General features: G+C 42.1%; 1 protein-coding gene across 1 annotated transcript; it reads right to left on the bottom strand.

Annotated features, from left to right (window-relative positions):
- Positions 1 to 1,756: 1,756 nt before the first annotated feature.
- LOC311148323 (neurofascin-like) lies at positions 1,757 to 21,069 on the bottom strand. Its single transcript, XM_084185250.1, has 26 exons — positions 21,034 to 21,069; positions 20,390 to 20,524; positions 20,146 to 20,251; positions 19,836 to 20,026; positions 19,446 to 19,568; positions 19,004 to 19,222; positions 17,556 to 17,667; positions 12,930 to 13,114; positions 12,507 to 12,638; positions 12,200 to 12,343; positions 9,947 to 10,058; positions 9,703 to 9,866; positions 9,434 to 9,581; positions 9,126 to 9,250; positions 8,842 to 8,943; positions 8,495 to 8,692; positions 8,266 to 8,336; positions 7,915 to 8,137; positions 7,587 to 7,702; positions 7,122 to 7,332; positions 6,869 to 6,991; positions 6,568 to 6,741; positions 6,329 to 6,460; positions 4,616 to 4,685; positions 3,819 to 3,857; positions 1,757 to 3,715 (listed from the first exon to the last, which is right to left on the bottom strand). The coding sequence occupies exons 2-26, from the start codon at positions 20,463 to 20,465 to the stop codon at positions 3,460 to 3,462; spliced, it is 3,552 nt and encodes a 1,183-aa protein (XP_084041376.1). The 5' UTR covers positions 20,466 to 20,524; positions 21,034 to 21,069; the 3' UTR covers positions 1,757 to 3,459.
- Between the last annotated feature and the right edge of the window lie 6,099 nt (positions 21,070 to 27,168).

The raw sequence follows: 27,168 nt of genomic DNA, 5'->3' as shown, positions 1-27,168 counted from the left end.
GGAGGCCATCCCGGCATGAAGTGCAAGGTGGAGGTCACACTGCAGGAGAAATCCCCTACAGTGAGCCGTCAAACCGCAGGTGGACGTTGCTGATCGGACCGGGTGATGTAGATGGTGGTGGGGTGGCTGGAACGACCGTAAGGAGCTGGGAAGGTGGAGGTGGAGGTGTAGCCTGCAGTTGGCGTACGGTCTGGATCACCTCGTCCATGGCAGTCCTGAGGTGCTCCAGGCACAAGTCGGAGGAGTCGGGATGTCCTGCTGCCTCCTGTTTTCTTGTGTCGGTCATTCTGTCCCAAGTGTAGAGAGGAGTAGGCAGGAGGCAGTCGCAGGTTTAAAAATATAAAGCACTCAGGAAATAGTAGGAGAGATTCTTCTCAGGAAAACAAGTAACATATACAATGACCGACAAAGACAAATGACAGAGGGAGTATATATACAGTGATAGAGTGGGGATTGGAACCAGGTGTGTGTAAAGATGACGAGACAAGTCCGGGGTTGATGAGTGAAGGGCGTTTGCCAGCAGCAGGTTTGGCAGCAGCTAGAAGGCTGGCAACGCCGAACACCTGAGCTGGACAGGAGGGGGAGCCAAAGCGAAGGCTGGTGGGCAGGTCATCATAGTAGAACAAACATTATGCAAGATCCAGGCCTTTGAGTAAGAGACATGACAAGATAAACTTGTCATAAAAATGCCAGTATTGGTGTTAAGATTTCCTTTGCTTCTTTTGTTGAAACTGGGAAGGTTTGTCCTTGGTTTAACATTCAATAATACAAAACTGTAGGCCTAACTAGGCCTAACATTCAATGTCGTCTTGGTAAGTAACTCCAGTGTATATTTAGCCTTGTGTTTTAGATTATTGTCCTACAGAAAAGTGAATGTCTCCCAGTGTCTGTTGGAAAGCAGACTGAACCAGGTTTTCCTCTAGGATTTGATCTGTGCTTAGGTCTATTCCATTTATTTTTATCCTAAAAAACTCCCTAGTCCTTGCCGAAGACAAGCATACCCATAACATGATGAAGCCACCATTATGCTTGAAAATATGAAGAGTAGTACTCACTGATGTGTTGTGTTGGATTTGCCCAAAACATAACAATTTGTATTCAGGACATAAAGTTCATTTATTTGCCACATTGTTTCCAGTTTTACTTTAGTGCATTATTGCAAACAGGATGCATGTTTTGGAAGATACTTCCTTCTTTTCACTTTCATTTTAGTTAGGATTGTGGAGTAACTACAATGTTGTTGATCCATCCTCAGTTGTCTCCTATCACAGCCATTAAACTCTGTAACTGTTTTAAAGTCACAATTGACCTGATGGTGAAATCCCTGAGCGGTTTCCTTCCTCTCCGGCAACTGAGTTAGGAAGGACACCTGTATCTTTATAGTGACTGGGTGTATTGATACACCATCCAAAGTGTAATTTATAACTTCACCATGCTCAAAGGGATATTCAATGTCTGCTTTTACATTTTTTACCCATCTACCAATAGGTGCCTTTCTTTGCGAGGCATTGGAAAACCTCCCTGGTCTTTGTGGTTGAATCTGTTTTTGATATTCACTGCTCGATTGAGGGACCTTACAGATAATTGTATGTGTTGCATACAGAGATTTGGTAGTCATTAACAAATCATGTTAAACACTATTAATGCACACAGAGTCCATGCATCTTCTTATGTGACTTGTTAAGCACATTTTTACTCATGAATTTATTTAGGCTTGCCATAACAATGGGGTTGAATACTTATTGACTCAAGACATTTCAACTTTTCATTTTTAATTAATTTGTGAAAAACATTTCCACTGACATTATGGGGTGTGTAGGCCAGTGACACAACATCTCAGTTTAATCCATTTAAACATTCAGGCTGTAACAACAAAATGTGGAAAAAGTCAAGGGGTGTGAATACTTTCTGAAGGCACTGTACAAGTGCCGGGATACATTTACGGCATTTAGCAGACGCTCTTATCCAGAGCGACTTACAGGAGCAATTAGGGTTAAGTGCCTTGCTCAAGGGCACATCGACAGATTTTTCACATAGTTGGCTCGGGGATTAGAACCAGCGACCTTTCAGTTACTGGCACAACGCTCTTAACCACTAAGCTACCTGCCGGGATATTAAGGGGAGAGACATAATGTACAGTTAAAAAAACCAGTCCCTGACTGGAAGGTTAATTACAGTATGCCGTGTGCACCATATCATTTGAGAACATGATTAAACTGTACTGCTGCTCCTCCATATTGTACTTTCAACACTATTATTTATGATGGAAATATGCAGCTGACCTTGAGCATTTCATGTAATTAGAACAGTGTTTTAATCTATTTGTGTATTCATTAGAGGACCGTGAGTATAAGGTACATTTATCAGTTAATATTGTCAAAATCACAAAGAACATTAATGATTAGCAGAAAGAAAATAAATGATTAAATCATATCATAGCATTTACAACTTCTAAATACATTACAATTACACAAACTCCTCATACAAATGAAAGTGCGCAGGGGGACCCAAGGTACAGTATGGTCCCAGAGACATTGATTAGGGATATGTTTACGTCTGTGTTTACGCTTCCTGCTCACACCCAAAAGTAGACAATTTGCTGTCCAGACATTTAAGGCTACAGATGACATCTGCCTATCTTTGAAAGATGTTGAAGCAGCCCACAGTCCTGAAAGGTATGTACACAATGACAATGTGTCAACATACCAATTACAACATCAGCCAAGATTCACAGATCAATGTTTAGACAAAGCAACATACAAACAAGTCAAGGGCACAGAGCCCTAAAGGTGGTATCATATTTCCTGCCATCAGGTAGAGATAAAGTTAAAAAGACACTTAGCAATCCTGCCAGGCCGAAACCAGTGACTTGGCAGTGAATAGTTAATTAAGATTTTTCTCCCACTGTCATATAAATCATCATATAAATGATAATTATCATATAAATAGTTCCTCTACCAGGTGTCACTGCTTTTATCAACATGATAAACGTATCAATGTATCCCTCTGCCTAATATGCAGTCAATATCTCTCCATTAGTAGAAATATTCCACACCCACATCAACATGCATGTACACACGCACTTCCACACCCACATGTATGTACGCACGCACTTCCACACCCATAAAATACACTTGAAAAGCATGTACTTCTCACAACTTCATAAACGTAACTGTAACCAGACTGTAACTGTAACCTTCATCTTTTTGTTAAATTGCTGCTGTATTGCATTTACAGCACCAACCCAGTGTCAATGCAGAGCATGAGAATAAAGGAACACTACCAGGCTCCAACCACATCATCTTGTGTGCCTGGATTGAAGAAGATGGTGGATTTGCTTGGAAACACCTGTGTCCCCAGTTAATGGGCAGTGGGCATTCCGGACCCAGTCTGAGTCGCGTATACAACTGTTTATACAGGTGCTAGTTGAGTGTAACACCCATTGTACGTCTTGTTTCCTTATGCAAATGAGTAGATGGGGCTCATGGGGGAGTGGGCCATCGGGGAGTGTGCTTCCTGGCTCCTGCTATCACTGAACTCTGTGTCTCTGTCATCCCTCTCCTTGTGTCCAGTGTATTGGCCAATGAAGGAGCCGTCCTCGTTGAACTCAATCTCCCGTCCATCACCATAGTCCACCAGACTGTCGTCACTATCCGTCCGTTTCATCATGGTGTCTACTGTCGTCTGGCCCCTGCCAACTTTAGTCTCTTCCTCCCTTGAATAAAAAGGACAATATCAGAGGATATGCTTCAGCAGCTGTGGTTATGGCTTAACAGCTTTCTCCATACAGTTCTAGACTAACTGGTTATAATACTTACCGTCGGGCAGAGTACGGAATGGTGGTGACACGACTTATCCTGAAACATTAAAATAGATTGTTTAGTAATTGTATTGAGAGCTACAGTGTTGAAGAACATTGCTATAAAATGTCCTCAAATGGTTGATCATTCAATCAAATCACTTAAACCATTCATTTGTTTCAACAACGATAATACTTTGAATTGCAGACAGACCTTTTTTATGTTGTTTCTTTTGTTCAGATTTCCGATTATTGGTTATAAATATAAAATACAGTCAATATATAAGTAAAATAATACAAAATAATATAGTAAAAATGGTGTAAATAATATAGTGTACATGGTGTAAACTTGTCAGTGTTTGTCTTATCATACCTTTCCAGAGACCTTCAGCAGTCCAAAGGCGAAAAGAACAAGGATGACATTTTGAAAACATTAGTAGTCAGAATAGAGAGATCAATTCTGAGGATTGGGGAGTTACCAGGAAAAATACATTATTCTGAAATAATGATAACACCGAATGGTACAATATTGTTAGGGAATTAAATGAATTTTTTCAATGTTGAATATTATTACCATGACATAATACAGTATGAATACATGTTTATATGACTGTAGATCACTGTTCATTTGGAAGGATTTAGATACCATAGCTGTCTTAAAGGGAAACTGACATGATAAGGACTACTTCACAAAATTATTATACATGATGTACGTGGTTGACTTTGACATACACAAATCTTGCATTGGTACCACTGATACTTATCTCAAGTCAAGGTTTTCTCAATTGATTTTCACAGTTCTGTTATATCGCTTACCGATAGTCAAATGATCCCTCCTGATCTTTGTCATCCACTGGCTCCAATGTCACTTCTTTCTTGTCCCGTACTGAAAATAAAAATCTCTGTCTTGTTACTTTGACCAAATATAATATAAGCACTGCATTCTTAGGGTAAATGTATCCTATCCATTAGATCATGAAGTGCAATTGTGGGATCAGAAGCTTTATGCTAGTGATTTAACTATAGCACTAGCAGTGGCGTGTTCAGAACATTTTGAACGGGGTGGCCAAGGTGGGGCAAAGACCCAGTTAAGAGGGGCCATAACATTTTGAACCTTAATTGATGCATGGTGAATTTTTAAAATATAATTATGATGGTTCAATGCATTAAATGCTTCAGCTTCATAAATCAATTCCAAAAGTGTTGTTACAGTGTTTGCATTCAAGGTCAGGCTTGTATATAAGGGTATTAGCATATAGCAGTAAATTAACTTGAAAGTGCCATCCAGAGTATGAATTATACCGTGACATTCAGGGGGTCTCTATTTTTTGAATGGGACCTCCTATAGGCGGCCCGCAGGGTTATTTTATTTGGCCCCCCAAGTTTTCAGAGCAAAAAATAAAAAAAGGTATATACTGCATATATTTTTGTTATATATAGTTTTAATTGTTGGACATAAAAGACTGTAAAATCACAAGGAAATCAGCTCAAGGTGATTTTAATTTAGGAAATCTGTTCCCAAGTATTACCACGCATAAATAGAGAAGCATATGTGATTGTATCCCAATGTAATCAAGGTTTGAAATTATTTAGTTTTTGTCAAATACTATATCTGTTTGGGATTCTTGTGGTCAATTAGCAGTGTACAAATTATTTATAACCTTGGCTGAATGTAATTGGGGACCCCTGCTTTATAGTAAAGACATGTAATTTAACTGTAAAAAGTGAATACCTTTTAATGTGTCACGAACACAACCAGTCATGATGTTTTCATCTGATTGTCAAAACAAATCACTTCAAAAAGTAGGCCAGGCTTCCTCAAAAAATGTAACAATAAAAAAAGAAACAAACGTATAATGATTTCTCATTCATGTCGATCCGTGTTTCATACTTTTCCTTCAACTCGCAAGAGGCTGAATCTACTGTATTTCACCAGAGAAAGCATCCGAGTGAGGCAAAAAGCACCCCTCTGTCTTAGTATCTGTAGCCCAGCCTAGCGGTTAAGAGCGTTGTGCCGGAAAATGAGAGGTCGCTGGTTTGAATCCCCGAGCCGGCAAGGTGGAAAAATCTGCCGTTCTGCCCTTGCGCAATGCGGGCAGTTAACCACCAACAACAACTGCTCTACAGGGGCGCGGGTGATGTTGATTAAGGCACCTCTCTGATTCAGAGGGGTTGGGTTAAATGCAGAAGACACATTTCGGTGGAATGCATTCAGTTGTACTCTTTTTGTACAGACAGCATCAGATACATGGGCTACACATACTAAGACAGAGTGGCGCTGTTTTGCTCGGATGCTTTCTCCGGTGAGATTGCTTAAATCTTGCTGTCGGTGCGCGTCTTGTTATAATTATAAATATATTCAGAAACAACCTATCAGATCTCAGAATTTCTGAGGGGGCCACTGGGGTGGCCAATCAGATTTCAGAGCACCCTCTGGACACACCACTGAGTATTAGATCTGTTGGGTCTGTCTCTCCATCTAAGAATGTTATAATGTTAATCTTTTGGACTAGAGTATTGCTACAGTACCTGGGTATTTGCCCCCTCGGCTCCTCTTGATAAAGCAGACGACCAGCAGGATGAGCACGAAGAGGGCCACAGCACACATCACACCAATGACCCAGCCCTGAGTGGAGAGGTCCACCTGCTCCCGAGCATTAGCTGTATGTAAACAACCACACATGATTCATTGTCATGATCAAATCTGCAGATCTGTGGCTGTTTAATGGCTTGTAATTGTGTGTTATGGTTGACCTGCAGTCTTATACCTTCAGTTGTATAATGGGGTGATTCCTCTGTGTACCACTCTCCTACCCCGATTCTAGTCTGTGCTGCTATGGTAAACCTATAGCGGGTGTAGCGATCATATCGGCGCACAGCAAAACTGGTGGTGTTTGGGGGAAATTCCTCAACACGCAATTCCTCCCCCTGAGTTGCGTTCACTGTAGAGAGAGTGCACAGCAGTGAGCCATGAGAACTTATGGTTAAGAGACATGCACCTACTGTACTGTACTTACTGTAGATACTGTACCTTATTTGCTCACCTGGCTAATGAGTAAGTCTTCCTACCTGTCTGATATTTGAGTATGTATCCGGTGACGATGCCATTGGGCTCTGCAGGAGTGTCCCAGTCCACCCAGATCGTGTCCAAATGTCTCTGCTGGATTCGGAAGGATCTTGGAGCAGAGGGTGCTACAGACATAGATCAAAGGTCAGAGGTCAAGTCTGAGAATAAACACTGGGAAATACATGATTAGGAAAAGAACCCTGACAGAAAAAGTGTCTGCCACATCTAATACAGCATCACAATGTTTTTCCTTACTTCCCTCTGGAGTGGAAAACTCTATGGTGTTACTGGGATGTCCCTCGTATCGGTTGTTGGCCACCACTATGTACATCTTGTAGTTGCTGTAAGGGATGAGTCCCGGCAGCACACCAGAGAGACGCGGCCCACTGGCTGGAAAGGCTTTAGACTTCATGGCCCTGCTCACACTCAGCCACCTCAGCTGGCTACTATCTCGCCAGAAGTATACCTGGGATAGGGGGGACACAGCACATGCATTAATTGTTTTGTTTGTTCGCTCTTTTGTTCCGTCGTTTATTCCCTCGTTCAGTCATTCATTAATTATTCCATTCATTCATGCAGCCAGTGTGTGAAGGGCTCTTCCTCCACTTCTCTCCTAATGAATAACAATATAGCCTGGATCTCTCCTTGTCATAACAGATTGTCACACTTGGAATTGAAAACCAGAAACTAAAACAAGCCACCTATTCCCAGTAGTCTGACCTTGTATTCCTTCAGTTCTCCCATGATGCTGCTGCGAGCCACGGGGTCCCAGTGCACGGTGACCTTAGTGGCCTCTATCCTGGACACACGCAGGTTGAGGGGGGCAGCAGTGGGACCTGGGAGACACCCACAGGAAGTTGTAATTCACTATGGTATGGCAAGTGTCAACTAGGGATAGACATCACAAAGATCCGTTTTTATGTGTAAACAATAAACAGCCATTAATTCATGGCATGGGCATGGGTCGATCTAGGTCTATAGCTACCTGTAAATGTGTATAAAAAAAGAGTATCTGTATCTGCAGGAAGGGATGGGTGGTCATACTCACGGTCTTCTCCAGAGTAGCCTATGATGACAGGGGACTCTGGGCCCAGCCCAAAGTCATTGACAGCCTGGACCTTTATCTCATAGGGTGTGAAGGTGTCTGTGTCATAGATGTAGTATTTACACCACCAAGTGGTAGCATTTTTCCACTCCTCCCTGGAATCCCTCCGTTTCCACCACACCAAATACTTTAAGTGGGGCCCGTTCCACTCTCTGTTGTTTAGTGCCTTTTCCGCATACCAGACACGGAAGTTTAATTGTACAGAATAAAAGTTGTTATTCATCATTGAATAAATATTGAGTTACAAATGAATGAATGGAGCACTAGCTTTTGAAAAAGCTTTGACTGTATCACCTCCCAGCTGATCATCATGTTGTTTCTCCATGTTCCCACTCCTTGGATGTTTTTAGGGATGGCGTCTGGTGCTGAGAATCATAGCAAGTTAGAAAGCTCATTGTCCAATTGTTTGAATATGAAAGATCAGTGTTGTCAGCTGTATTCCTGTTCAATACAATTAATGAAGCCAACGAGAAATCCATTATTCATATCACATTATCAAACCCATCAAGCATGAAATACTCACGTGCTCCACCAGTCTGGAAGTTGGCTGACGAGCGACTGGGTTTACTCATACCAATGTCATTGATAGCAATGACCCTAAACTCATAGATAATGAATGGTGACAGTTGCAGAATGACAGAGTTGAGGTTTCCAGGGTACGTAGAAAGGTTTCTCCACTTGAAAGGTAACCAGTCGTCATCATCATACTGCACCAGGTATTCTGGAGGAAAAGTCCAGAAGAACACACTGATTACTTCAGTTGATGTTAGCTAACTCTGACCATTTCAAAGAAACTATGGTGTATATGTGGCCTATGTTTCCTCTGGATGTCCTGCTCCTGAGGTGTAGACTGTAAGGTAGAGCTGTTACCTTTGATAGGACTGTGATTGCTATCTCCAGGGGTCCAGGTAAGCCTGACGCTGCGCTCGAAGGGGTCCGACAACTGCAAGTTTGTAGGGGGGTCTGGACGATCTGGGATGAAGGGAAGGAAACTTTTGATGGAAATTCCAAAAACATATAGCATGCTTATGAACTCTCTATCTGCTACTCTTACATAATACAATGCAATTAACATTACATAACATGTAATGCAATTGCTGAAACACAGTGTATGTAGCTATGTATGTTAACTAAGTGTCAAGTTATAGTCCTACCCATCACCACCAGGCGGGCGGAGGCAGTGTTTTTGTCCATCTCAGTCTTGATGATGCAGGTGTAATTGCCCTCGTCTCCTCTGTTGACATTTGTGATGACCAGAGTTGATTCATCCAGCGACAGCCTGGAGATAATTAAAAGGACACAATACTGTTATTATTACGAAGTCATCTTGACAAATTCAGTTGAACTATTCACCGTTTAGCCTTTAGTTATACTCAGATATAGACTATAACTTGGAAGTTAGGGTGGCAACAGAAACCCCATGGTTACAATGGTTAGGACAACTAGTCATATTCAGGCTCACCTCCAGCCTATGATGAGGAACTGCTTGTTCTTCAGCCAGGTGGTGGTGATGGCAACCGTTGGGTCATGTTGGGCCTTACACTCCAATCGGACATCAGTCCCCCGGAGGACTCTCATATTATCTGGGCGTTTGAGAATTTTGGTTGACTCTGAAAAAGAGAGGATACGGATGATGAGAACACCTGCAATGTGATCCATGAACAGTGTAACTCTAGATTGAACCACATGCAGAAGCAAAGTGTTACAGTAAATCTATTATTGGGCATTCACCTTTGACCTCTAGTTTGACCTGGTTTTCATCTCGTCCTGCTACGTTGCTGACAATACACAGATATGTCCCCTGGTCATCCATACGGGTGCCTCTGATCTGTAGTGTCCCGTTGCTGTGTACTTTAAAGCGATTCCCCTCCAGGTTGCCCAGTCCAAACTTAGACCTGTGCAAAAACAGTTAGTCAGTTACACACATGCATACACACACACACCTGAGAGAAGAGCATCATAAACATGTTCTCACCAGCGCAGATCAGGCACAGGCGAGCCAAAATAGCGGCAGTCTAGCCAGGCGCGGCTGCCCTCAATTACCTTCACCAGGTCAGTCCTGGGCCTGAGGATACGTGGCGTTGCATCTACAGAAAGGAAGATGAGACAATAGACAACTACCATATGCTTTTTATCTTCATTCCTGGCTATGGAGCGATTTTAGTGCCAACAGAAATGGTATAATTTTGAATTTGTATTAGGATATTGAATTGAAATATAATATTTTTGAATTTGTAATGCACAAATTAAATCATAAAATGTATAAATTGATCTTTTATTTCATGATTTGAAACTGAATTGAATGAATATTACATTCTGTTTTAAATTCAATATAAATTTACATTCAAATTCAATATTTATAAATTCAGTTTCAATATGGTAGATATTGCATTCATTGTCTGCGTATCCAGTTTACAAACTGTCATTTCAAGTTTATTCAAGTTTCATATATTCAACTTCTTAGATGCATTCAGATTCAGTTTTCAAATGCAGTTCTCTAAATTCAGATTCAAAACCTGAGACAACATCCTGGTACTTTGCCAGCCAGGAAAGTTAGAAGAGAATAGATTGAATCAAACTTGAATACAGTGGCTTGCGAAAGTATTCACCCCCCTTGGCATTTTTCCTATTTTGTTGCCTTACAACCTGGAATTAAAATAGATTTTTTGGGGGTTTGTATTATTTGATTTACACAACATGCCTACCAGTTTGAAGATGCAATATATATATTTTTTTGTGAAACAAACAAGAAATAAGACAAAGAAACTGAAAACTTGAGCGTGCATAACTATTCATCCCCCTCAAAGTCAATACTTTGTAGAGCCACCTTTTGCAACAATTACAGCTGCCCACCCGACTAGAATTACTACTCTCGACGGGTCTGACCTAGAGTATGTGGACAACTACAAATACCTAGGTGTCTGGTTAGACTGTAAACTCTCCTTCCAGACTCATATTAAGCATCTCCAATCCAAAGTTTTTTAAATGTAGAATCGGCTTCCTATTTCGCAACAAAGCCTCCTTCTCTCATGCTGCCAAACATGCCCTCGTAAAACGGACTATCCTACCGATCCTTGACTTCGGCGATGTCATTTACAAAAAAGCCCCCAACACTCTACTCAGCAAATTGGATGTAGTCTATCACAGTGCCAACCGTTTTGTCACCAAAGCCACATATACTACCCACCACTGTGACCTGTACGCTCTTGTTGGCTGGTCCTCACTACATATTCGTCGCCAAACGCACTGGCTCCAGGCCATCTATAAATCACTGCTAGGCAAATCCCCGCCTTATCTTAGCTCATTAGTCACCATAGCAACACCCACCCGTAGTATGCGCTCCAGCAGGTATATCTCACTGGTCATCCCCAAAGCCAACACCTCTTTTGGCCGCCATTCCTTCCAGTTCTCTGCTGCCAATGACTGGAACGAACTGCAAAGATCTCTGAAGCTGGAGACACTTATCTCCCTCACTAACTTTAAGCATCAGTTGTCAGAGCACCTTACCGATCACTGCACCTGTACACAGCTCATCTGAAATTAGCCCACCCAACTACCTCATCCCCATATTGTTATTTATTTTGCTCATTTGCACCCCAGTATCCCTATTTGCACATCATCTCTTGCACATCTATCATTCCAGTGTTAATACTCATTGTAATTATTTTGCACTATGGCCTATTTATTGCCTTACCTCCATAACTTGCTACATTTGCACACACTGTATATATATTTTCTGTTGTATTTTTGACTTGATGTTTTGTTTTACCCCATATGTAACTCTGTGTTGTTGTTTTTATCGCACTGCTTTGCTTTATCTTGGCCAGGTCGCAGTTGTAAATGAGAACTTGTTCTCAACTGGCTTACCTGGTTAAATATATTTTTTTTTTTTAAGTCTCTATAAGCTTGGCACATCTAGCCACTGGGATTTTTGCCCTGGTATATTCATTCAATTCAGTTTCAAATCATGAAATACAAGTTCAATTTATGAATTAAATTATTCAATTTGAGCATTACAAATTCAATAATATTACATTCAAATTCAATATCATAATATTCTGGAATTCAAATACAAACACCACATACGTGGTGTTGCATCTTGAGGAACAGAAAACTAAATTGTATCACACTAGAATTCTGCAATTGTGACCTAATTTCTGCATTTACATATATACCAATGCATAAAGAGGTTTAGGGTTATTTTCTGCAAACAAATGTAATATCTTACGCAGTACGTTGATGTAGGCATTGGCAAACAGGTAGCCGTACTGGTTAGAGGCATTGCACTGGTAAACACCAGTGTTTGCCACAGTCACAGAACGGAAGGTAATTGTGTCCCCTGACACCTCCCTGTTTGGGACTGGAGTAGCATCTGGAAAGGATAGGAGAAGGAGAAGTAAACTATTATTTCCTAGTGTTTCAACTTACTTTACCATATAACCTTTTAAATTAAGTAATAAAATGGCTGATATTATTCATATCATTATTGAAAAATCTGAGTTGCACCTATAAGTGTGCTTAGGTTATTTGCTTACCCTCGATTGTATCTCCGTTGATGAACCAGCGGATACTGGGCCGGGGGATGCCGTCAGAGCGGCACACTAAGCGTGCATTCTCCTCTGGGGCCAGCACCAGGTTACTGGGCTTCTCCAACCAGAACGGAGCCGCTGTCATGGAGATCAGGTCAACAGAAAAAGACAAACATATCATATCACATAAATCTACATAAATATTAAATATTTCCGGAATATCAAACCCCATACAAGGACAAGTAACCATGTCCAGGCTATATCAAACTACTGAATATAAAACGAATGGGCTATTTCCTCCCAAGGGAAATCAAACAGTGAAATGTAAAGTTCAAATCGAGATCAATGTGAGAGTAAATATGTTGAACATGTCCCTGTATCTGTGTGTTGGTGTGATGCAGGATGATGTGATGTAGATGATTGGCTGACCTTTGATCCGGACAGTGATGGTGTGTTCCAGGTATCCAATCTTGTTTGTGGCAGTGCAGGTGTATTCACCAGCGTCCTCAAACGTGGCCTTTGGGATCTGCAGTAACTTCTTGTAGTTCTTCACCTTCATGTTGGTCGTGTCCAGTTCCTCTCCATCTTTGGTCCATGTGATGACAGGGGTTGGACTATTATATGGTAAGAAAACCAAAGGCCATTTCAGGGCACTGGTTCTTATGGCATTTAAAAGTGAACAGTTCCAGGAAAATGACATAAACAAATTGGTTTGACATGCTAGTAGTCAGTGGTCGATTTCTTGAAAGTTAATCACGGGCATGCTATGTTGGGGGGATGGAATTAAAACCAAATAAAATCACAAGTCAGGTGTATTCAGGATGCTTTGAACGTTGAATGAACATTCAAAACTTAACGACTTGGTTTGAAGTAGTAAAAGTACAAAACATGATACACGAGGCATTTCAATTTAGCGTTTTCTCTATTCAATGACTTACAACACTGTCCAGGACATAGCTTAAAACAAGTAGCTGGGAAGTGGAATAGTAGAAGAAGTATGGAGAATAAGCACATTAATTACCCTATATGTTTTGCCCATAATAAGGAATCAAAATTGTTCCACTGACTTGATTAGCTATTGTGAAAGACCAAATAAATTAAACAGATGTATGTGAAATGTGACCGGAGCCTGCATTTGGTCCTATTTTAATTATTGTTAATTGAGATACACTACATGACCAAAAGTATGTGGACACCTGCTAGTCGTACCTCTCATTCCAACATCATGGGCATTAATATGGAGTTGGTCCCCCCTTTGCTGCTATAACAGCCTCCACTCTTCTGGTAAGGCTTTCCACTAGATGTTGGAACATTGCTGCAGGGACTTGCTTCCATTCAGCCACAAGAGCATGAGTGAGGTCAGGCACTGATGTTGGGCGATTAGGCCTGGCTCGCAGTCGGCGTTCCAATTCATCCCAACGGTGTTCGATGGGGTTGAGGTCAGGGCTCTGTGCAGACCAGTCAAGTTCTTCCACACCGATCTCGACAAACCATTTCTGTATGGACCACACTTTGTGCATGGGGGCATTGTCATGCTGAAACAGGAAAGGGCCTTCCCCAAACTGTTGCCACAAAGTTGGAAGCACACAATCGTCTAGAACGTCATTGTATGCTGTAGCGTTAAGATTTCCCTTCACTGGAACTAAGGGGCCTAGCCCAAACCATGAAAAACGGCCCCTTACCTTTATCCCTCTTCCACCAAACTTTACAATTGGCACTATGCATTGGGGCAGGTAGCGTACTCCTGGCATCCGCCAAACCTAGATTAATCCGTCGGACTGCCAGATGGTGAAGCGTGATTCATCACTCCAGAGAACGCGTTTCCACTGCTCCAGAGTCCAATGGCTGCAAGCTTTACACCTCTCCAACCGACGCTTGGCATTGCGCTTGGTGATCTTAGGCTTGTGTGCTGCTGCTCGGCCATGGAAACCCATTTCATTAAGCTCCCGACAAATCACAATAACAGCAGTTACAGTTGACTGGGGCAGCTTTAGCAGGACAGAAATTTGACAAACGGACTTGTTGGAAAGGTGGCATTCTATGACGGTGCCACGTTGAATGTCACTGAGCTCTCAGTAAGGCCATTCTATGGCAAGGCGTGTGCTAGATTTTATACACCTGTCAGCAATGGGTGTGGCTGAAATAGCCGAATCCACAAATGTGAAGGGGTGTCCACATACTTTTGTACGTTAAATATACCATCAACAGTTGGTTTGTTTAATTCAGGGCCTAAAAAACGAAAAACTTGAAAGAATCATGATACAAGCCTCTCGTTCACCACAGGGGGCTTATTGGAGCTGTCATTTGTTACTGAGACTTATAAAAGTGTGCTTCAAACAATGTACATTTGTGATTGCTAGGCGTACATTTAAGATTATTCTTGATACATTAGAATTTTGAAACGATGTCTGGTTGAGGCCATAACTGGAATAGATTGTGAACTACTGTTGTTGGAATTAAATTGCTTGACTGCTACGGGCGAGATTCTATGGAATGCCGTTTGGGTCTTTGCATGTCAAAAACGATACACGTCAAATAACACTATTTGACGTGTCAAATAAACTTGTTGAACAATCAGGACCTGAATATGACTGCACGTCACATAATAATTTAACGCGTTCATTAAATTTTTACGTAGTTATTACACATTGATTACACTATCACTCGATACGTATGCTATGATGCTGGTAAAGTTGTCTCGCGCACCTACAGTGCTGGTCATAAAAAAAGCTAGCTAGCTGATGGATGCAAACAATGTTCTTCCCCAAAAGCAAAACGACAATCTGTTTCAGTAGCTATAGTTAGCTAGCTAACTATCTCGCTAGGAGTCATCATCTAAAATAACCCTAATTTATAAAACAGTTCTTATTTGATTCATTGTGGTCGGACCCATCTATGTGAAGCTAGCCACAATAAGGATTAGCCACAACAGTGGACTTTGCGGTTAGCCTTCAAAATATTATGTAATTGACAGTGATGCAAATGAATACAAATAGTAGAATTATGCCATAATTGAATAGATCATGCTAAACGAGGTTGGAATGTTGTTATATAAAATCAACAAAAGACAATAATTTGTTAATTTGACAAAGATCTGTTGAAATCACACTGGATGTATTACACTTTTGAATTGCATTGGGGGCATATTTATTTCACTGTAGAGCCTTACCTATGGATTGTGGATCAATGACATGGGGTATCAGTCTACTCAGTGACACCCAGAGAACATTAGCGTTGTAGCTCTTATTGCGGGATTCTGAAACAACTGTGAATTAAGCAACATTTATTGTCAACCTACTATGTGTATTGAACACTATTTCAGAGGAAAAACAATACTGCTTGGATGTTTTGGTGTTTGGATGTTTTGGTGTCTGATAACTCTGAGGAGGACGTTGGGAAAAAGCTATTGGGTATTGAGTAGACTGATACCCCATTTAATTCATCCCCAATCCTTAGGTAAAGCTGTACGGTGCAATATGAATGTCAATACACACAATAGGCTGACTGGGAAGGTGATTTAACACAGTCACAGTCCCGCGATAAGAGCTACAACGCTAATATTTGAGTAAACTCTGCACAGTTGTGTTCTGCGGGTGTCATCAAGTAGACTGATACCCTATTTCATTGCTTCACATTCCAACCTTGTTCAACATTATCTAGTCTAAATATGGCATGATTCCACCAATTGTAACCTTCTGCATCACTTTCAAAGAGGTGAAGCTAGGTGGCTGCTTATGACGTTAGCTTTGGGCAACAGGGTTACGTAGTTGGCTAGCTATTTATTTTCATGAACTAAAGTTAAATTTCAATAGGCGAACAACAAGTGGCTACCTAGCTAATACTTACTCACAATAATTCCTAAATCATTGCTAAGAATAATGAAAATGACTGCAGTTTCTACTGGTCATTGTTTTCAGGCTGGTTGTATTGGTGCTAGCTAGGTACCAAGCTAAAGCTAGCTAGCTACCCCAGAAGTTGCGGTCGAACAAATAATGCCTTATTACCAACGTGCTATTTTAAACACATCGTTCGTGGCCGGTGTGTGCTTAAAGCTAGCTAGCTACCCCAGAAGTTGCGGTCGAACAAATAATGACTTATTACCAACGGGCTATTTTAAACACATCGTTCGTGGCCGGTGTGTGCTTGTTTGCAGACTTTTTTTGTACAGCTTTGACGGCTACTGATAGTAGTGGTGGCGCTTGGCTTGCACGTGCAAATTCAGCACACACAACATTCTATAATAGAATTGAGTTATTTGACGTGTCAAATTAAAAGCTTATTTAACAAGTCAAAAAGTGCTATTTGCCGTGTATCTTTTTTGACACGCAAAGACCCAAACGGCGTTCCATAAGATTCGCACAATATCGTTCGCGAACTGCAGCAGCCCCCCAAATGATTCGTTCTCGAGTTCTATAAAAAAAAATTCAGAGGCAGGCTGTGTATGTTTTGGTTATATAAAGCTGTGTCCATCGATAACATTCTAGAATCAATTAACTGCATTCTTTCTAGCGCCATGCAGTCAATTATCAGTTCTAAACATGCATTTTCTTTGCTATGCTGTCTGCAGCATGATCTACTTTCCAAGGCTAAAGCATCGCGGAGAAAAGCGTTGTTACAGATTGCATAGGCCTAATAAAATCGGGATCCATTTTTTCCCCTTCAAATTATTCAGCTAACAAAGCGTACGCGTTTATTCCTTTTTTCTAACATGGGGTACGGCAGTACCCCCGCTTACCCTCTCAATTCGAGCACTGCTAGCTAGTACTCCTATATTTTAACTATTGTGTTGTCCCATGTTTCTGTTCATCTTGGTCAAGTCATGGTTGTAAATAAGAAGTGATTCTGAACTGAATTGCCTTGGGAAAGCATGTCCAAAAAAGTTTGTGGTTGAGAGGATCATGGCTATAACGTAAAAATTCATGAAAAACTAAATTAGCTTTTTGGTCTTAATTTAAGGTTAGGGTTAGGTGAAAAAAATCTGATTTTAAGAATACCTTTTTTATAAATAGGCAGGGTTTAGCATGTGGTAACTAGTGACGACCGAGGATCACTTACACTCCAGCAGCGATGCACTCGAGGAGCAGCTCCTCCCCCTGCAGGACAGTCTGGGAGCTGGACCTCCCGGCTGGAGACAGAAAGGTGGGGGCGGCCTCAGACACCATGCGGGCTGTGGAGGAAACACACCACACAGAGTTAGAACCATAGAGATAGATAGAGGATTCTAGTACACAAAAGCTTGTTTTAGCATGGGAAGCGCCATTGAGGACTTTCACCATTTTAAAGTAGTCAACTGGGTGGGACTTCCTATGGGTTTAAGTTGCAATATGTAACTTTTTGGGTGACCTGACCAAATTCACATAGAAATGTGAGTTATAGATCTGTCATTCTCATTGAAAGCAAGTCTAAGAAGCGGTAGATCTGTTCTATGAGCCTTATTTCTATGCTTCCTGTTAAGTTTACTTTCGGTTTTGTACGCCAGCTTCAAACAGTTAAAAATACAATACTTTTGGTTATTGAAAATATATTTCACAGTGGTTTAGATGGTACAATGATTCTCTACACCAGGGTTCTTCAATTCCGGTCCTGGAGGGCCGAAACACCTCTGTTTTTCATCCTCTCCTTCTAATCAGGGGCTAATTCAGACCTGGGACACCAGGTGAGTGCAATTAACTACCAGGTAGAAGTAAAAAACAGAAGTGTTTCGGCCCTCCAGGACCGGAATTGAAGAACCCTGCTCTACACCCTGAGTGCTTGTGCTAGAATTTTAGCAACCAGGAAATGGCGGAGCGATTTCTGCATATTGCATCTTTAAGGAAGGATCACATAATTCCATCCAGGTCACCTGGAGGGATCAGCCAATGAATTATACCTGTGAGGAAACATTCCATAACTGCAGGTGGCAGTAAATCGCCAACCTTGGCTTTATACCTGTTCAAATAACAGACTCTAGGTGGCAATGTGCACCCTTTCAGTTTGTTTGCCAACTCATAGAAGTAGTAGAACAAGAAAATCGACCACTTCAAATGGAGATGGCCTCAATGGCGCTGCCCGTGCTCTCACAGACACCAAAATGGGACAGATACAATGACGCGATGTCTATCTAAGTCTATGTTTAGAACTTTTGTCACTTAAATATCCTGACAGCATGGACTACAACTGTGGTTTGACAGAAAACAGTGGCGCCTAACTCATCCTGGGCCTGAAGACTGTGTGTCAAGGCAGACCAATGTTATAGAAGGGTCAGGTTGTTAAGACAAGGAGGTTGTTCATTCTTGACAGTATACTTAGTAAAAATTAAACACAACAAAAGAAGCAGAGCACACACTCACCACTGCACTAGGTCAGTAAGATCAGAGAAGAGCTATGGTGAGTCAGATTAGGGATAGTCTGAAATAAAACAATGTGGGGCAAACCAAAGTAACAGTTTATTAAGGAAGGTCAATTAGTACATAGTAAGTTAAGTAAATTATACAACATCCCTTGTGCCACATACCAATACTCACTTGTAAGGACTCTTACGGTTATAGGCATCTTCTGTTGGATGATGTTTTTGTAGGGGAAGCGTGCGTTGCAGCAGTAGTCGGTGGCAGAGTCATTGACGTAGACATTGGAGAAGTAGAGATCTCCATTCACCCCCATGGACACTCTACGGTCTTGTTTGATAGGCAGCATGACTGGGGGGTGGGGCTGGTGAGGCCAGTTGAAAGGTCTCCCCGATGAACCTGAAATTAAATACAAAGTTATGTATGCATTTCCTGGTAAGGTCATCTGGAGTCGATAGGATAAATACAGATAATGTTTGGGATAAGTACCATATTACAAAAATATGCACAAAATAATCAGTTCCGAACGAGAGATCGGTGGTTGTCATTAGTTATAGAATATCAATGCCATTCCTAGACATGATGCACTTCTGATTTGAGAATAGGAGATAGGCCTACTCACACTTGCTCATCCAGTAGGTTTCAGGTTTGGGAGGGCCTGGAGGAGGGCTGCAGTCCAGGACCAGAGGGAGACCAACACTCACCGTTACAGGTTCCAACACCTCTCTGGGCCACAGAGGGGACCCTGCCATGGAAACATAGGGTTAAGAGGACGAGGTTAGAGGCATTTAACACAGGGAGCAGAATCTTGCTGGGACATGGACTTATCTCAACACAATACCACTTTTGAGGTCTGAAAATGGCTGACAAATTTGATTTTGGAGTGATTTGTCCCTTTAGGCTTTGCTTGGTTCTGCCACCAAAGTTGAGCATTTTCAAGGTTTGAGGCCCTAGCTTTTCGAATGTACTCTGTGACAATGGATTCAAAAGCCTGAATGGAGTGGCAGCTTACTATAGATACGTAGGTTGATCTTGTTTGAGTATGCAGTGCCATACTCGTTGGTGGCAACACACTGGTACTCCCCCTCATAGGCCTCCGGGTCAGCCCAGGCATAGATGTCCAGCGTCCCCGAACGTCTCCTCATCGAGGCCTGAGGGTCCCGTGCCACATTGAAATACTTCCCATTACGCCTCCATGAGAAACTTAGGGATAAAGGCAAGTCATTTGGTTCAAGTAATTAAAAGAGTTGTACTACAGCTACTCACAATTTTTATATGGTTTTGAACTATAAAGAAAGTTCTATGGATGTGTCAGTTCTTACATTGGGTGGGGGGTGCCTTTGGCTTCACACTCAACGACCATGTTGTCTCTGGGGTCCACGACATGATCCTTCAACGACTGTTTTATAATGGTGGGAGGCTGTCTGACTGTAGGTTGACAAGTCAAAATGAAAGACCTGATTGCATTAGGATTGTACACTAATTTACATACTGTATTTGACAATATGCAGCACTGTAAAGTGTTATCACCATCTTGCAGGGACACAATAGGTTGTATTGACTTACTTTCCAGTGGGACGTCGATGGCAGACATTCCTTGCCATAACAGTATTAATAGAGTGAATCTGGCCAGCGTCCCCATCTCTACAGTGAATGGCCTCCACCAATCCTGTTGAACTGCTAGATGCCCTTATCTAGAAACTGTTTTATAAGTGACCGATTAAGCAATTCAAATGTTTCATAAAATAAAATGAAATGAAATATCATTACATTTATTGGACCAACTGTTTTGTAAGACAATGTTTTCTAGCACAAAACAACAAAATAAAATGAAATGCCATTTAGTTTCCAAACAGCAGTATTTAATCTCTGTCCCACTCAACAGTCTGCGCTGTCACATTCTCTGACAGAGTCTCTTTGTCACTGTTTCCAAACAATAGATCCACCAACGCAACACATGCCCAGGAATCAACTCCAGTCTCAAGCCATTATGAAAAACCAGCCTCCTTCACAGGACTACATTATGAAGCTTTACTTGAATCCCAAAGAAATATGTCACTACTATTTTACCCTGTTATTTATAAATATATATGATGCAAAGTGTAACAAAACAGATCATTGATCAGATTCATTGATCAACTCATCAACAACCATTATCAAAACTTTTCCTCCTCTTATTAGAACGCATTAACTCATTACATCTGCATTACCTTTCATTAGTATAATCCTTCAAGTGGAATCACAAGAGGTTTCCCTCTTGCCCATCATCTCCATGACTCTCCAATGCATTGAGTTTCTCCACAATTCCAATGTCCAGTTAATGCAGTAAACAGATAAAGTCCTTGGTGGTCAATCAGTCAATTTTGTTTCCTTGGTCAATCAAATAGCAGGAATCTGGAGAGGCAGAGCAGAGTTAACATCTCAGTAATAGAGTTTCTGTCTGTGCCATTGCCATTCTGCACTCTGCCCACCCATCTCATGAATTATGAATGAGCTCCCTTCGCCCCCCTCATCACCCACATCTCTGTGCCTGCCAAGCTCTCTCTCTCTCTCTCTCTCTCTCTCTCTCTCTCTCTCTCTCTCTCTCTCTCTCTCTCTCTCTCTCTCTCTCTCTCTCTCTCTCTCTCTCTCTCTCTCTCTCTCTCTCTCTCTCTCTCTCTCTCTCTCTCTCTCTCTCTCTCTCTCTCTCTCTCTCTCTCTCTCTCTCTCTCTCTCTCTCTCTCTCGTGTACACGCACATATTCGTTCAAAGAAATTTGTGAATAAGTATCATGGATAGTTTTAACAATGAGATTATAAAATGTGGTTTGAGTGGAATGATTGAGCACTGCTTGGAATTGGAATGACTGACATTGTTGAGGTTTGGCCATGACATAATTTGCAAGGAAAGAAAGATGATGGTTGTCACAACCATAGATATAGAACCTCGATACATGGTCTGTGGTCACAACCTTGTATGCTAACTCATTTGATGATGCCTATCTAGGGGGAACTTATGAGGGAAACCAGACAGAATTGTTTGTATTTACCTCAAAGCTGTGTAACAACAATGCTTTATCTCTATTGCAGTCCCACACACTGCTTATGGGTTTATTCATAAGGAGCAATTTCAGTGCCAAAAATAATTACACAGAAATACTCAGTGTACTCAGTGGAAACACAAGCCAGCCCATAGTCTGCACATGGTTTGCATTTGTATTAGTTTTGATGACATCAATGATGTGGGCCTTATTGTTGGCTATTGAAAACAAGGGAACAGAGTATGAGTGCAATGTTTGTCTCAAATGAATTATATATGCAAGAAAAAACTCTGGCAAATGATCTCATCATAAAGGCTGTTACAAGGAATGAAATATAGGACTGTTTTATAGGCAAAACAGAGGCATATTTGTATCAAGCAATGTCTGTTGTGTCTGTTCGTGAACTGTGTTGAAAGCGATTTTATGGTGTCTAACCCTCTGGCCAAATTAACTTCCTTTTGTGCGAAAACAAAAAGAAACACTTCACTTGTTTGCACTCTGGCCACCTTCCCACTATTGTCTCCTTCCAATATGTAGCTCATCAGCATTTTCTATTCCCATTCTATTCTATACTCAACCACTCTAATACAGTACACCTCACAGGTGGCTGGTGGCACCTTAATTGGGGAGGACGGGCTCATAGTAATGGCTGGAACAGAGATAAATGGAATGGAATCAAACACATCAAAGTCATGGATACCACTCCATTCACTCCATTCCAGCCTCCTGTGGTACACCCAAGCAAGAACAATCATTCAGACTGACTGACATCCTCAGAAAGGGCAAAGGTCAAAGCCATTCAGCGGAGGACCCTTCAGGGAAACTAAATGCTTTCTTTTCTAGAAACAGCACAGGACTCTAGAAGAGGCCTCTGTCTCTGTGGCCGTCTCAAGCCTCTCTACATAGTTCTGACCCGTGTAGGCTAGGCGCCCAGGAATGCAGACACAGCACTAATTCATGGATATGTACTGTTCTCTATGCTAAAATGGACAAACACGAATGGTGAGGGTAAGATGGAAACCAAACCAATGAATTATCTCTGCCTATTATTGCTAAAGAATCTTAAGGGTTTCACTGTAAGCAATCATTTGGATAGCCATTGCAACGGGGGCTTGGAGTCACAGATCAAGACCAGTTCTGACCATGACCATGATGTCAACCACTGAGGCCCCTGCAATAACAGACATATAACAGTGTCACAGGAATGAGAATAGAACTTGAGCATGGCTCAGCCACTTGTACTGGTCTGGGCTATTCCCCCCACGTCATCTTGATTGAAACAGAACTTGAGTCCCCTCACAAAGGAAACAAAAGCGAAAAAGTATGTTCAGCTTGGCTCTTGGCATGGCCTCTTTCTTCCTATGCATTTGACTTCAGCAGGGTTTCAGTCTGACCAGTGCCATGCACCAGATTGCACAGTGTGAAGGGCTCGAGAGGCGGACGGAGGCAGCTCCGTGAGGACAACAAGGTCTCTATGTCCTGTGGGTCCCCTTTGGCACGTGTGGCTAGGGCTTGGCTAGGAGCAGATGGCATGTGGGAGGATTTCTCCATCTCTACACAAGCTGCCTGTTCAGGAACAGAGTCAGAGACAACCCATTACTCAATCCACAAGCAGCGTCACTAGGCCTACACCAGTGAGGAGGAGGGGTTGTGGGAGGGGAGACATTCCTCTAGAGCAAGGACCTATCTCTACATACAAAGGAGTATTCTTAAGGTAACATCAGGTGGCAGGTGCAATACTGAGCATCATCTTCATTTGGACTCTGCTGGAGTGCTTAGATAACCCTATAATGCTCTGTTTCTCCTGACTGTTACCGGTAGTTAGAAGTTTAAGCCTGGTTTAAGCCTGGACCATTTAAAGTGCCATGAAAATCAAATGAACTTGGACAAGTATAAACAAGCAGGCTACCAAGACTGTGTCATTGTAACTGTGATCTTCAATCAAAAGCAAATACTGTATGTCTGCAAAAGAGACAGGGCTAAAATTAGGCCAATACCAAAACAGTGAGTGCATCTAAATGCATGCCAACAACTTCTATGGGGAATCGTGGGAACCCAAAAAAATATACAAATTTTTAAAATATATATACAGTACCAGTCAAAAGTTTGGACACACCTACTCATTGAAGGGTTTTTATTTATTTTTACTATTTTCAACATTGTTGAATAATAGTGAAGACATCAAAACTATGAAATAACACATATTGAATCATGTAGTAACCAAAAAAGTGTTAAACAAAATATATTTTATATTAGAGATTCTTCAAAGTAGCCCCCCTTTGCCTTGATGACAGCTTTGCACACTCTTGGCATTCTCTCAACCAGCTTCACCTGGAATGCTTTTCCAACAGTCTTGAAGGAGTTCCCACATATGCTGAGCACTTGTTAGCTGCTTTTCCTTCACTCTGCGGTCCAACTCATCCCAAACCATCTCAATTGAGTTGAGGTCGAGTGATTGTGGAGGCCAGGTCATCTGATGCAGCACTCCATCACTCTCCTTCTTGGTCAAATAGCCTTACACAGCCTGGAGGTGTGTTTTGGGTCATTGTCCTGTTGAAAAACAAATGATAGTCCCACTAAGCGCAAACCAGATGGGATGGCGTATCGCTGCAAAATGCTGTGGTAGCCATGCTGGTTAAGTGTGCTTTGAATTCTAAATAAATCACAGACAGTGTCACCAGCAAAGCACCCCCACACCATCACACCTCCTGCTCCATGCTTCACTGTGGAACCACACATGCTAAGTTCATCTGTTCACCGACTCTGTGTCTCACAAAGACACAGCTGTTGGAACCAAAAATCTCAAATTTGGACTCTTCAGACCAAAGGACAGATTTCCACCGGTCTAATGTCCATTGCTCGTGTTTCTTGGCCCAAGCAAGTCTCTTCTTGTTATTGGTGTCCTTTAGTAGTGGTTTCTTTGCAGCAATTCGACCATGAAGGCCTGATTCACGGAGTCTCATCTGAACAGTTGATGTTGAGATGTGTCTGTTACTTGAACTCTGTGAAGCATTTATTTGGGCTGCAATCTGAGGTGCAGTTATTCTAATAAACGTATCCTCTGCAGCAGAGGTACAGTGAGGGAAAAAAGTATTTGATCCCCTGCTGATTTTGTACGTTTGCCCACTGACAAAGAAATGATCAGTCTATAATTTTAATGGTAGGTTTATTTGAACAGTGAGAGACAGAATAACAACAAAATAATCCAGAAAAACGCATGTAGAAATTTTTTATAAATTGATTTGCATTTTAATGAGGGAAATAAGTATTTGACCCCGTCTCAATCAGAAAGATTTCTGGCTCCCAGGTGTCTTTTATGCAGGTAACGAGCTGAGATTAGGAGCACACTCTTAAAGGGAGTGCTCCTAATCTCAGCTTGTTATCTGTATAAAAGACACCTGTCCACAGAAGCAATCAATCAATCAGATTCCAAACTCTCCACCATGGCCAAGACCAAAGAGCTATCCAAGGATGTCAGGGACAAGAATATAGACCTACACAAGGCTGGAATGGGCTACAAGACCATCGCCAAGCAGCTTGGTGAGAAGGTGACAACAGCTGGTGCGATTATTCGCAAATGGAAGAAACACAAAATAACTGCCAATCTCCCTCGGCCTGCGGCTCCATGCAAGATCTCACCTCGTGGAGTTGCAATGATCATGAGAACGGTGAGGAATCAGCCCAGAACTACACGGGAGGATCTTGTCAATGATCTCAAGGCAGCTGGGACCATAGTCACCAAGAAAACAATTGGTAACACACTACGCTGTGAAGGACTGAAATCCTGCAGCGCCCGCAAGGTCCCCCTGCTCAAGAAAGCACATATACATGCCCGTCTGACGTTTGCCAATGAACATCTGAATGATTCAGAGGAGAACTGGGTGAAAGTGTTGTGGTCAGATGAGACCAAAATGGAGCTCTTTGGCATCAACTCAACTCGCCGTGTTTGGAGGAGGAGGAATGCTGCCTATGACCCCAAGAACACCATCCCCACCGTCAAACATGGAGGTGGAAACATTATGCTAAGGGTTGTTTTTCTGCTAAGGGGACAGGACACCTTCACCGCATCAAAGGGACGATGGACGGGGCCATGTACCGTCAAATCTTGGGTGAGAACCTCCTTCCCTCAGTTAAGGCATTGAAAATGGGTTGTGGATGGGTATTCCGGCATGACAATTACCCAAAACACATGGCCAAGACAACAAAGGAGTGGCTCAAGAAGAAGCACATTAAGGTCCTGGAGTGGCCTAGCCAGTCTCCAGACCTTAATCCCATAGAAAATCTGAGGGAGGGAGCTGAAGGTTTGAGTTGCCAAACGTCAGCCTCGAAACCTCAATGACTTGGAGAAGATCTGCAAAGAGGAGTGGGACAAAATCCCTCCTGAGATGTGTGCAAACCTGGTGGCCAACTACAATAAATGTCTGACCTCTGTGATTGCCAACAAGGGTTTTGCCACCAAGTACTAAGTAATGTTTTGCAGAGGGGTCAAATACTTATTTCCCTCATTAAAATGCAAATCAATTTATAACATTTTTGACATGCGTTTTTCTGGATTTTTTTGTTGTTATTCTGTCTCTCACTGTTCAAATAAACCTACCATTAAAATTATAGACTGATCATTTCTTTGTCAGTGGGCAAACGTACAAAATCAGCAGGGGATCAAATACTTTTTTCCCTCACTGTAACTCTGGGTCTTCCTTTCCTGTGGCGATCCTCATGAGTGCCAGTTTCATCATAGCGCTTGATGGTTTTTGCGACTGCACATGAAGAAACTGACCTTCATGTCTTAAAGTAATGATGGACTTGTCACGGTTCAGACAGACGACCAGAGGACCACAATTGCGTCACACCAGAAAGTTTATTAAACTTAAGGGAAAAGGGAAGTAGGGAGTGAATGAAGGCTCCAGGGGTAACAGGGATCCCGTCCAATGCGCTGGGTCTGTGCCCCCCCCAGTGGCAGCGATGCGTCCTATGAAGCCGGTGGTGGGTGGTCCAGAAGTCCTGGGGGGGGGAGACACAGACACAACAGGGCGGAATGAAACCAGGCAGCAGTACAGTTCAAGGGAAATCCAAAATACGTAGTAGCAAGGCAGAAGGCTGGTCAGAGTTACCGGGATTGAAGAGTAGTCAGGAGTCGTAATGGCAGAAGCAGGTCTGGATCTCCTGAGGCAGAAGAGTATCCAAAAAACAGGCAGGTCCGGGGTCACAAAACCAGGGTGAGCCAGAAGCGCGAGCAAACAGGTTCCGGGTGTGAGCTTTGCAGACGATCTGACACCGGAGAGCTGAAAGACAGGGCCTTAAATACTGGGAGAGGTAGTGGGTAATG

Source organism: Coregonus lavaretus (assembly GCF_964263955.1).
Source record: "Coregonus lavaretus genome assembly, chromosome: 20".
Classification (NCBI taxonomy): domain Eukaryota; kingdom Metazoa; phylum Chordata; class Actinopteri; order Salmoniformes; family Salmonidae; genus Coregonus; species Coregonus lavaretus.
This window is presented reverse-complemented; position numbering and strand designations above follow the sequence as displayed.

Coding starts and splice junctions, on each gene's coding strand:
- LOC311148323 (XM_084185250.1), bottom strand. CDS start 20,465: ATGGGGACGCTGGCCAGATTCACTCTATTAATACTGTTATGGCAAGGA. Junction 19,223..19,445: donor AACCTACTGGATGAGCAAGT/GTGAGTAGGCCT, acceptor ATTTAATTTCAG/GTTCATCGGGGAGACCTTTC. Junction 10,059..12,199: donor TGCCTACATCAACGTACTGC/GTAAGATATTAC, acceptor TCCTTTCTGTAG/ATGCAACGCCACGTATCCTC.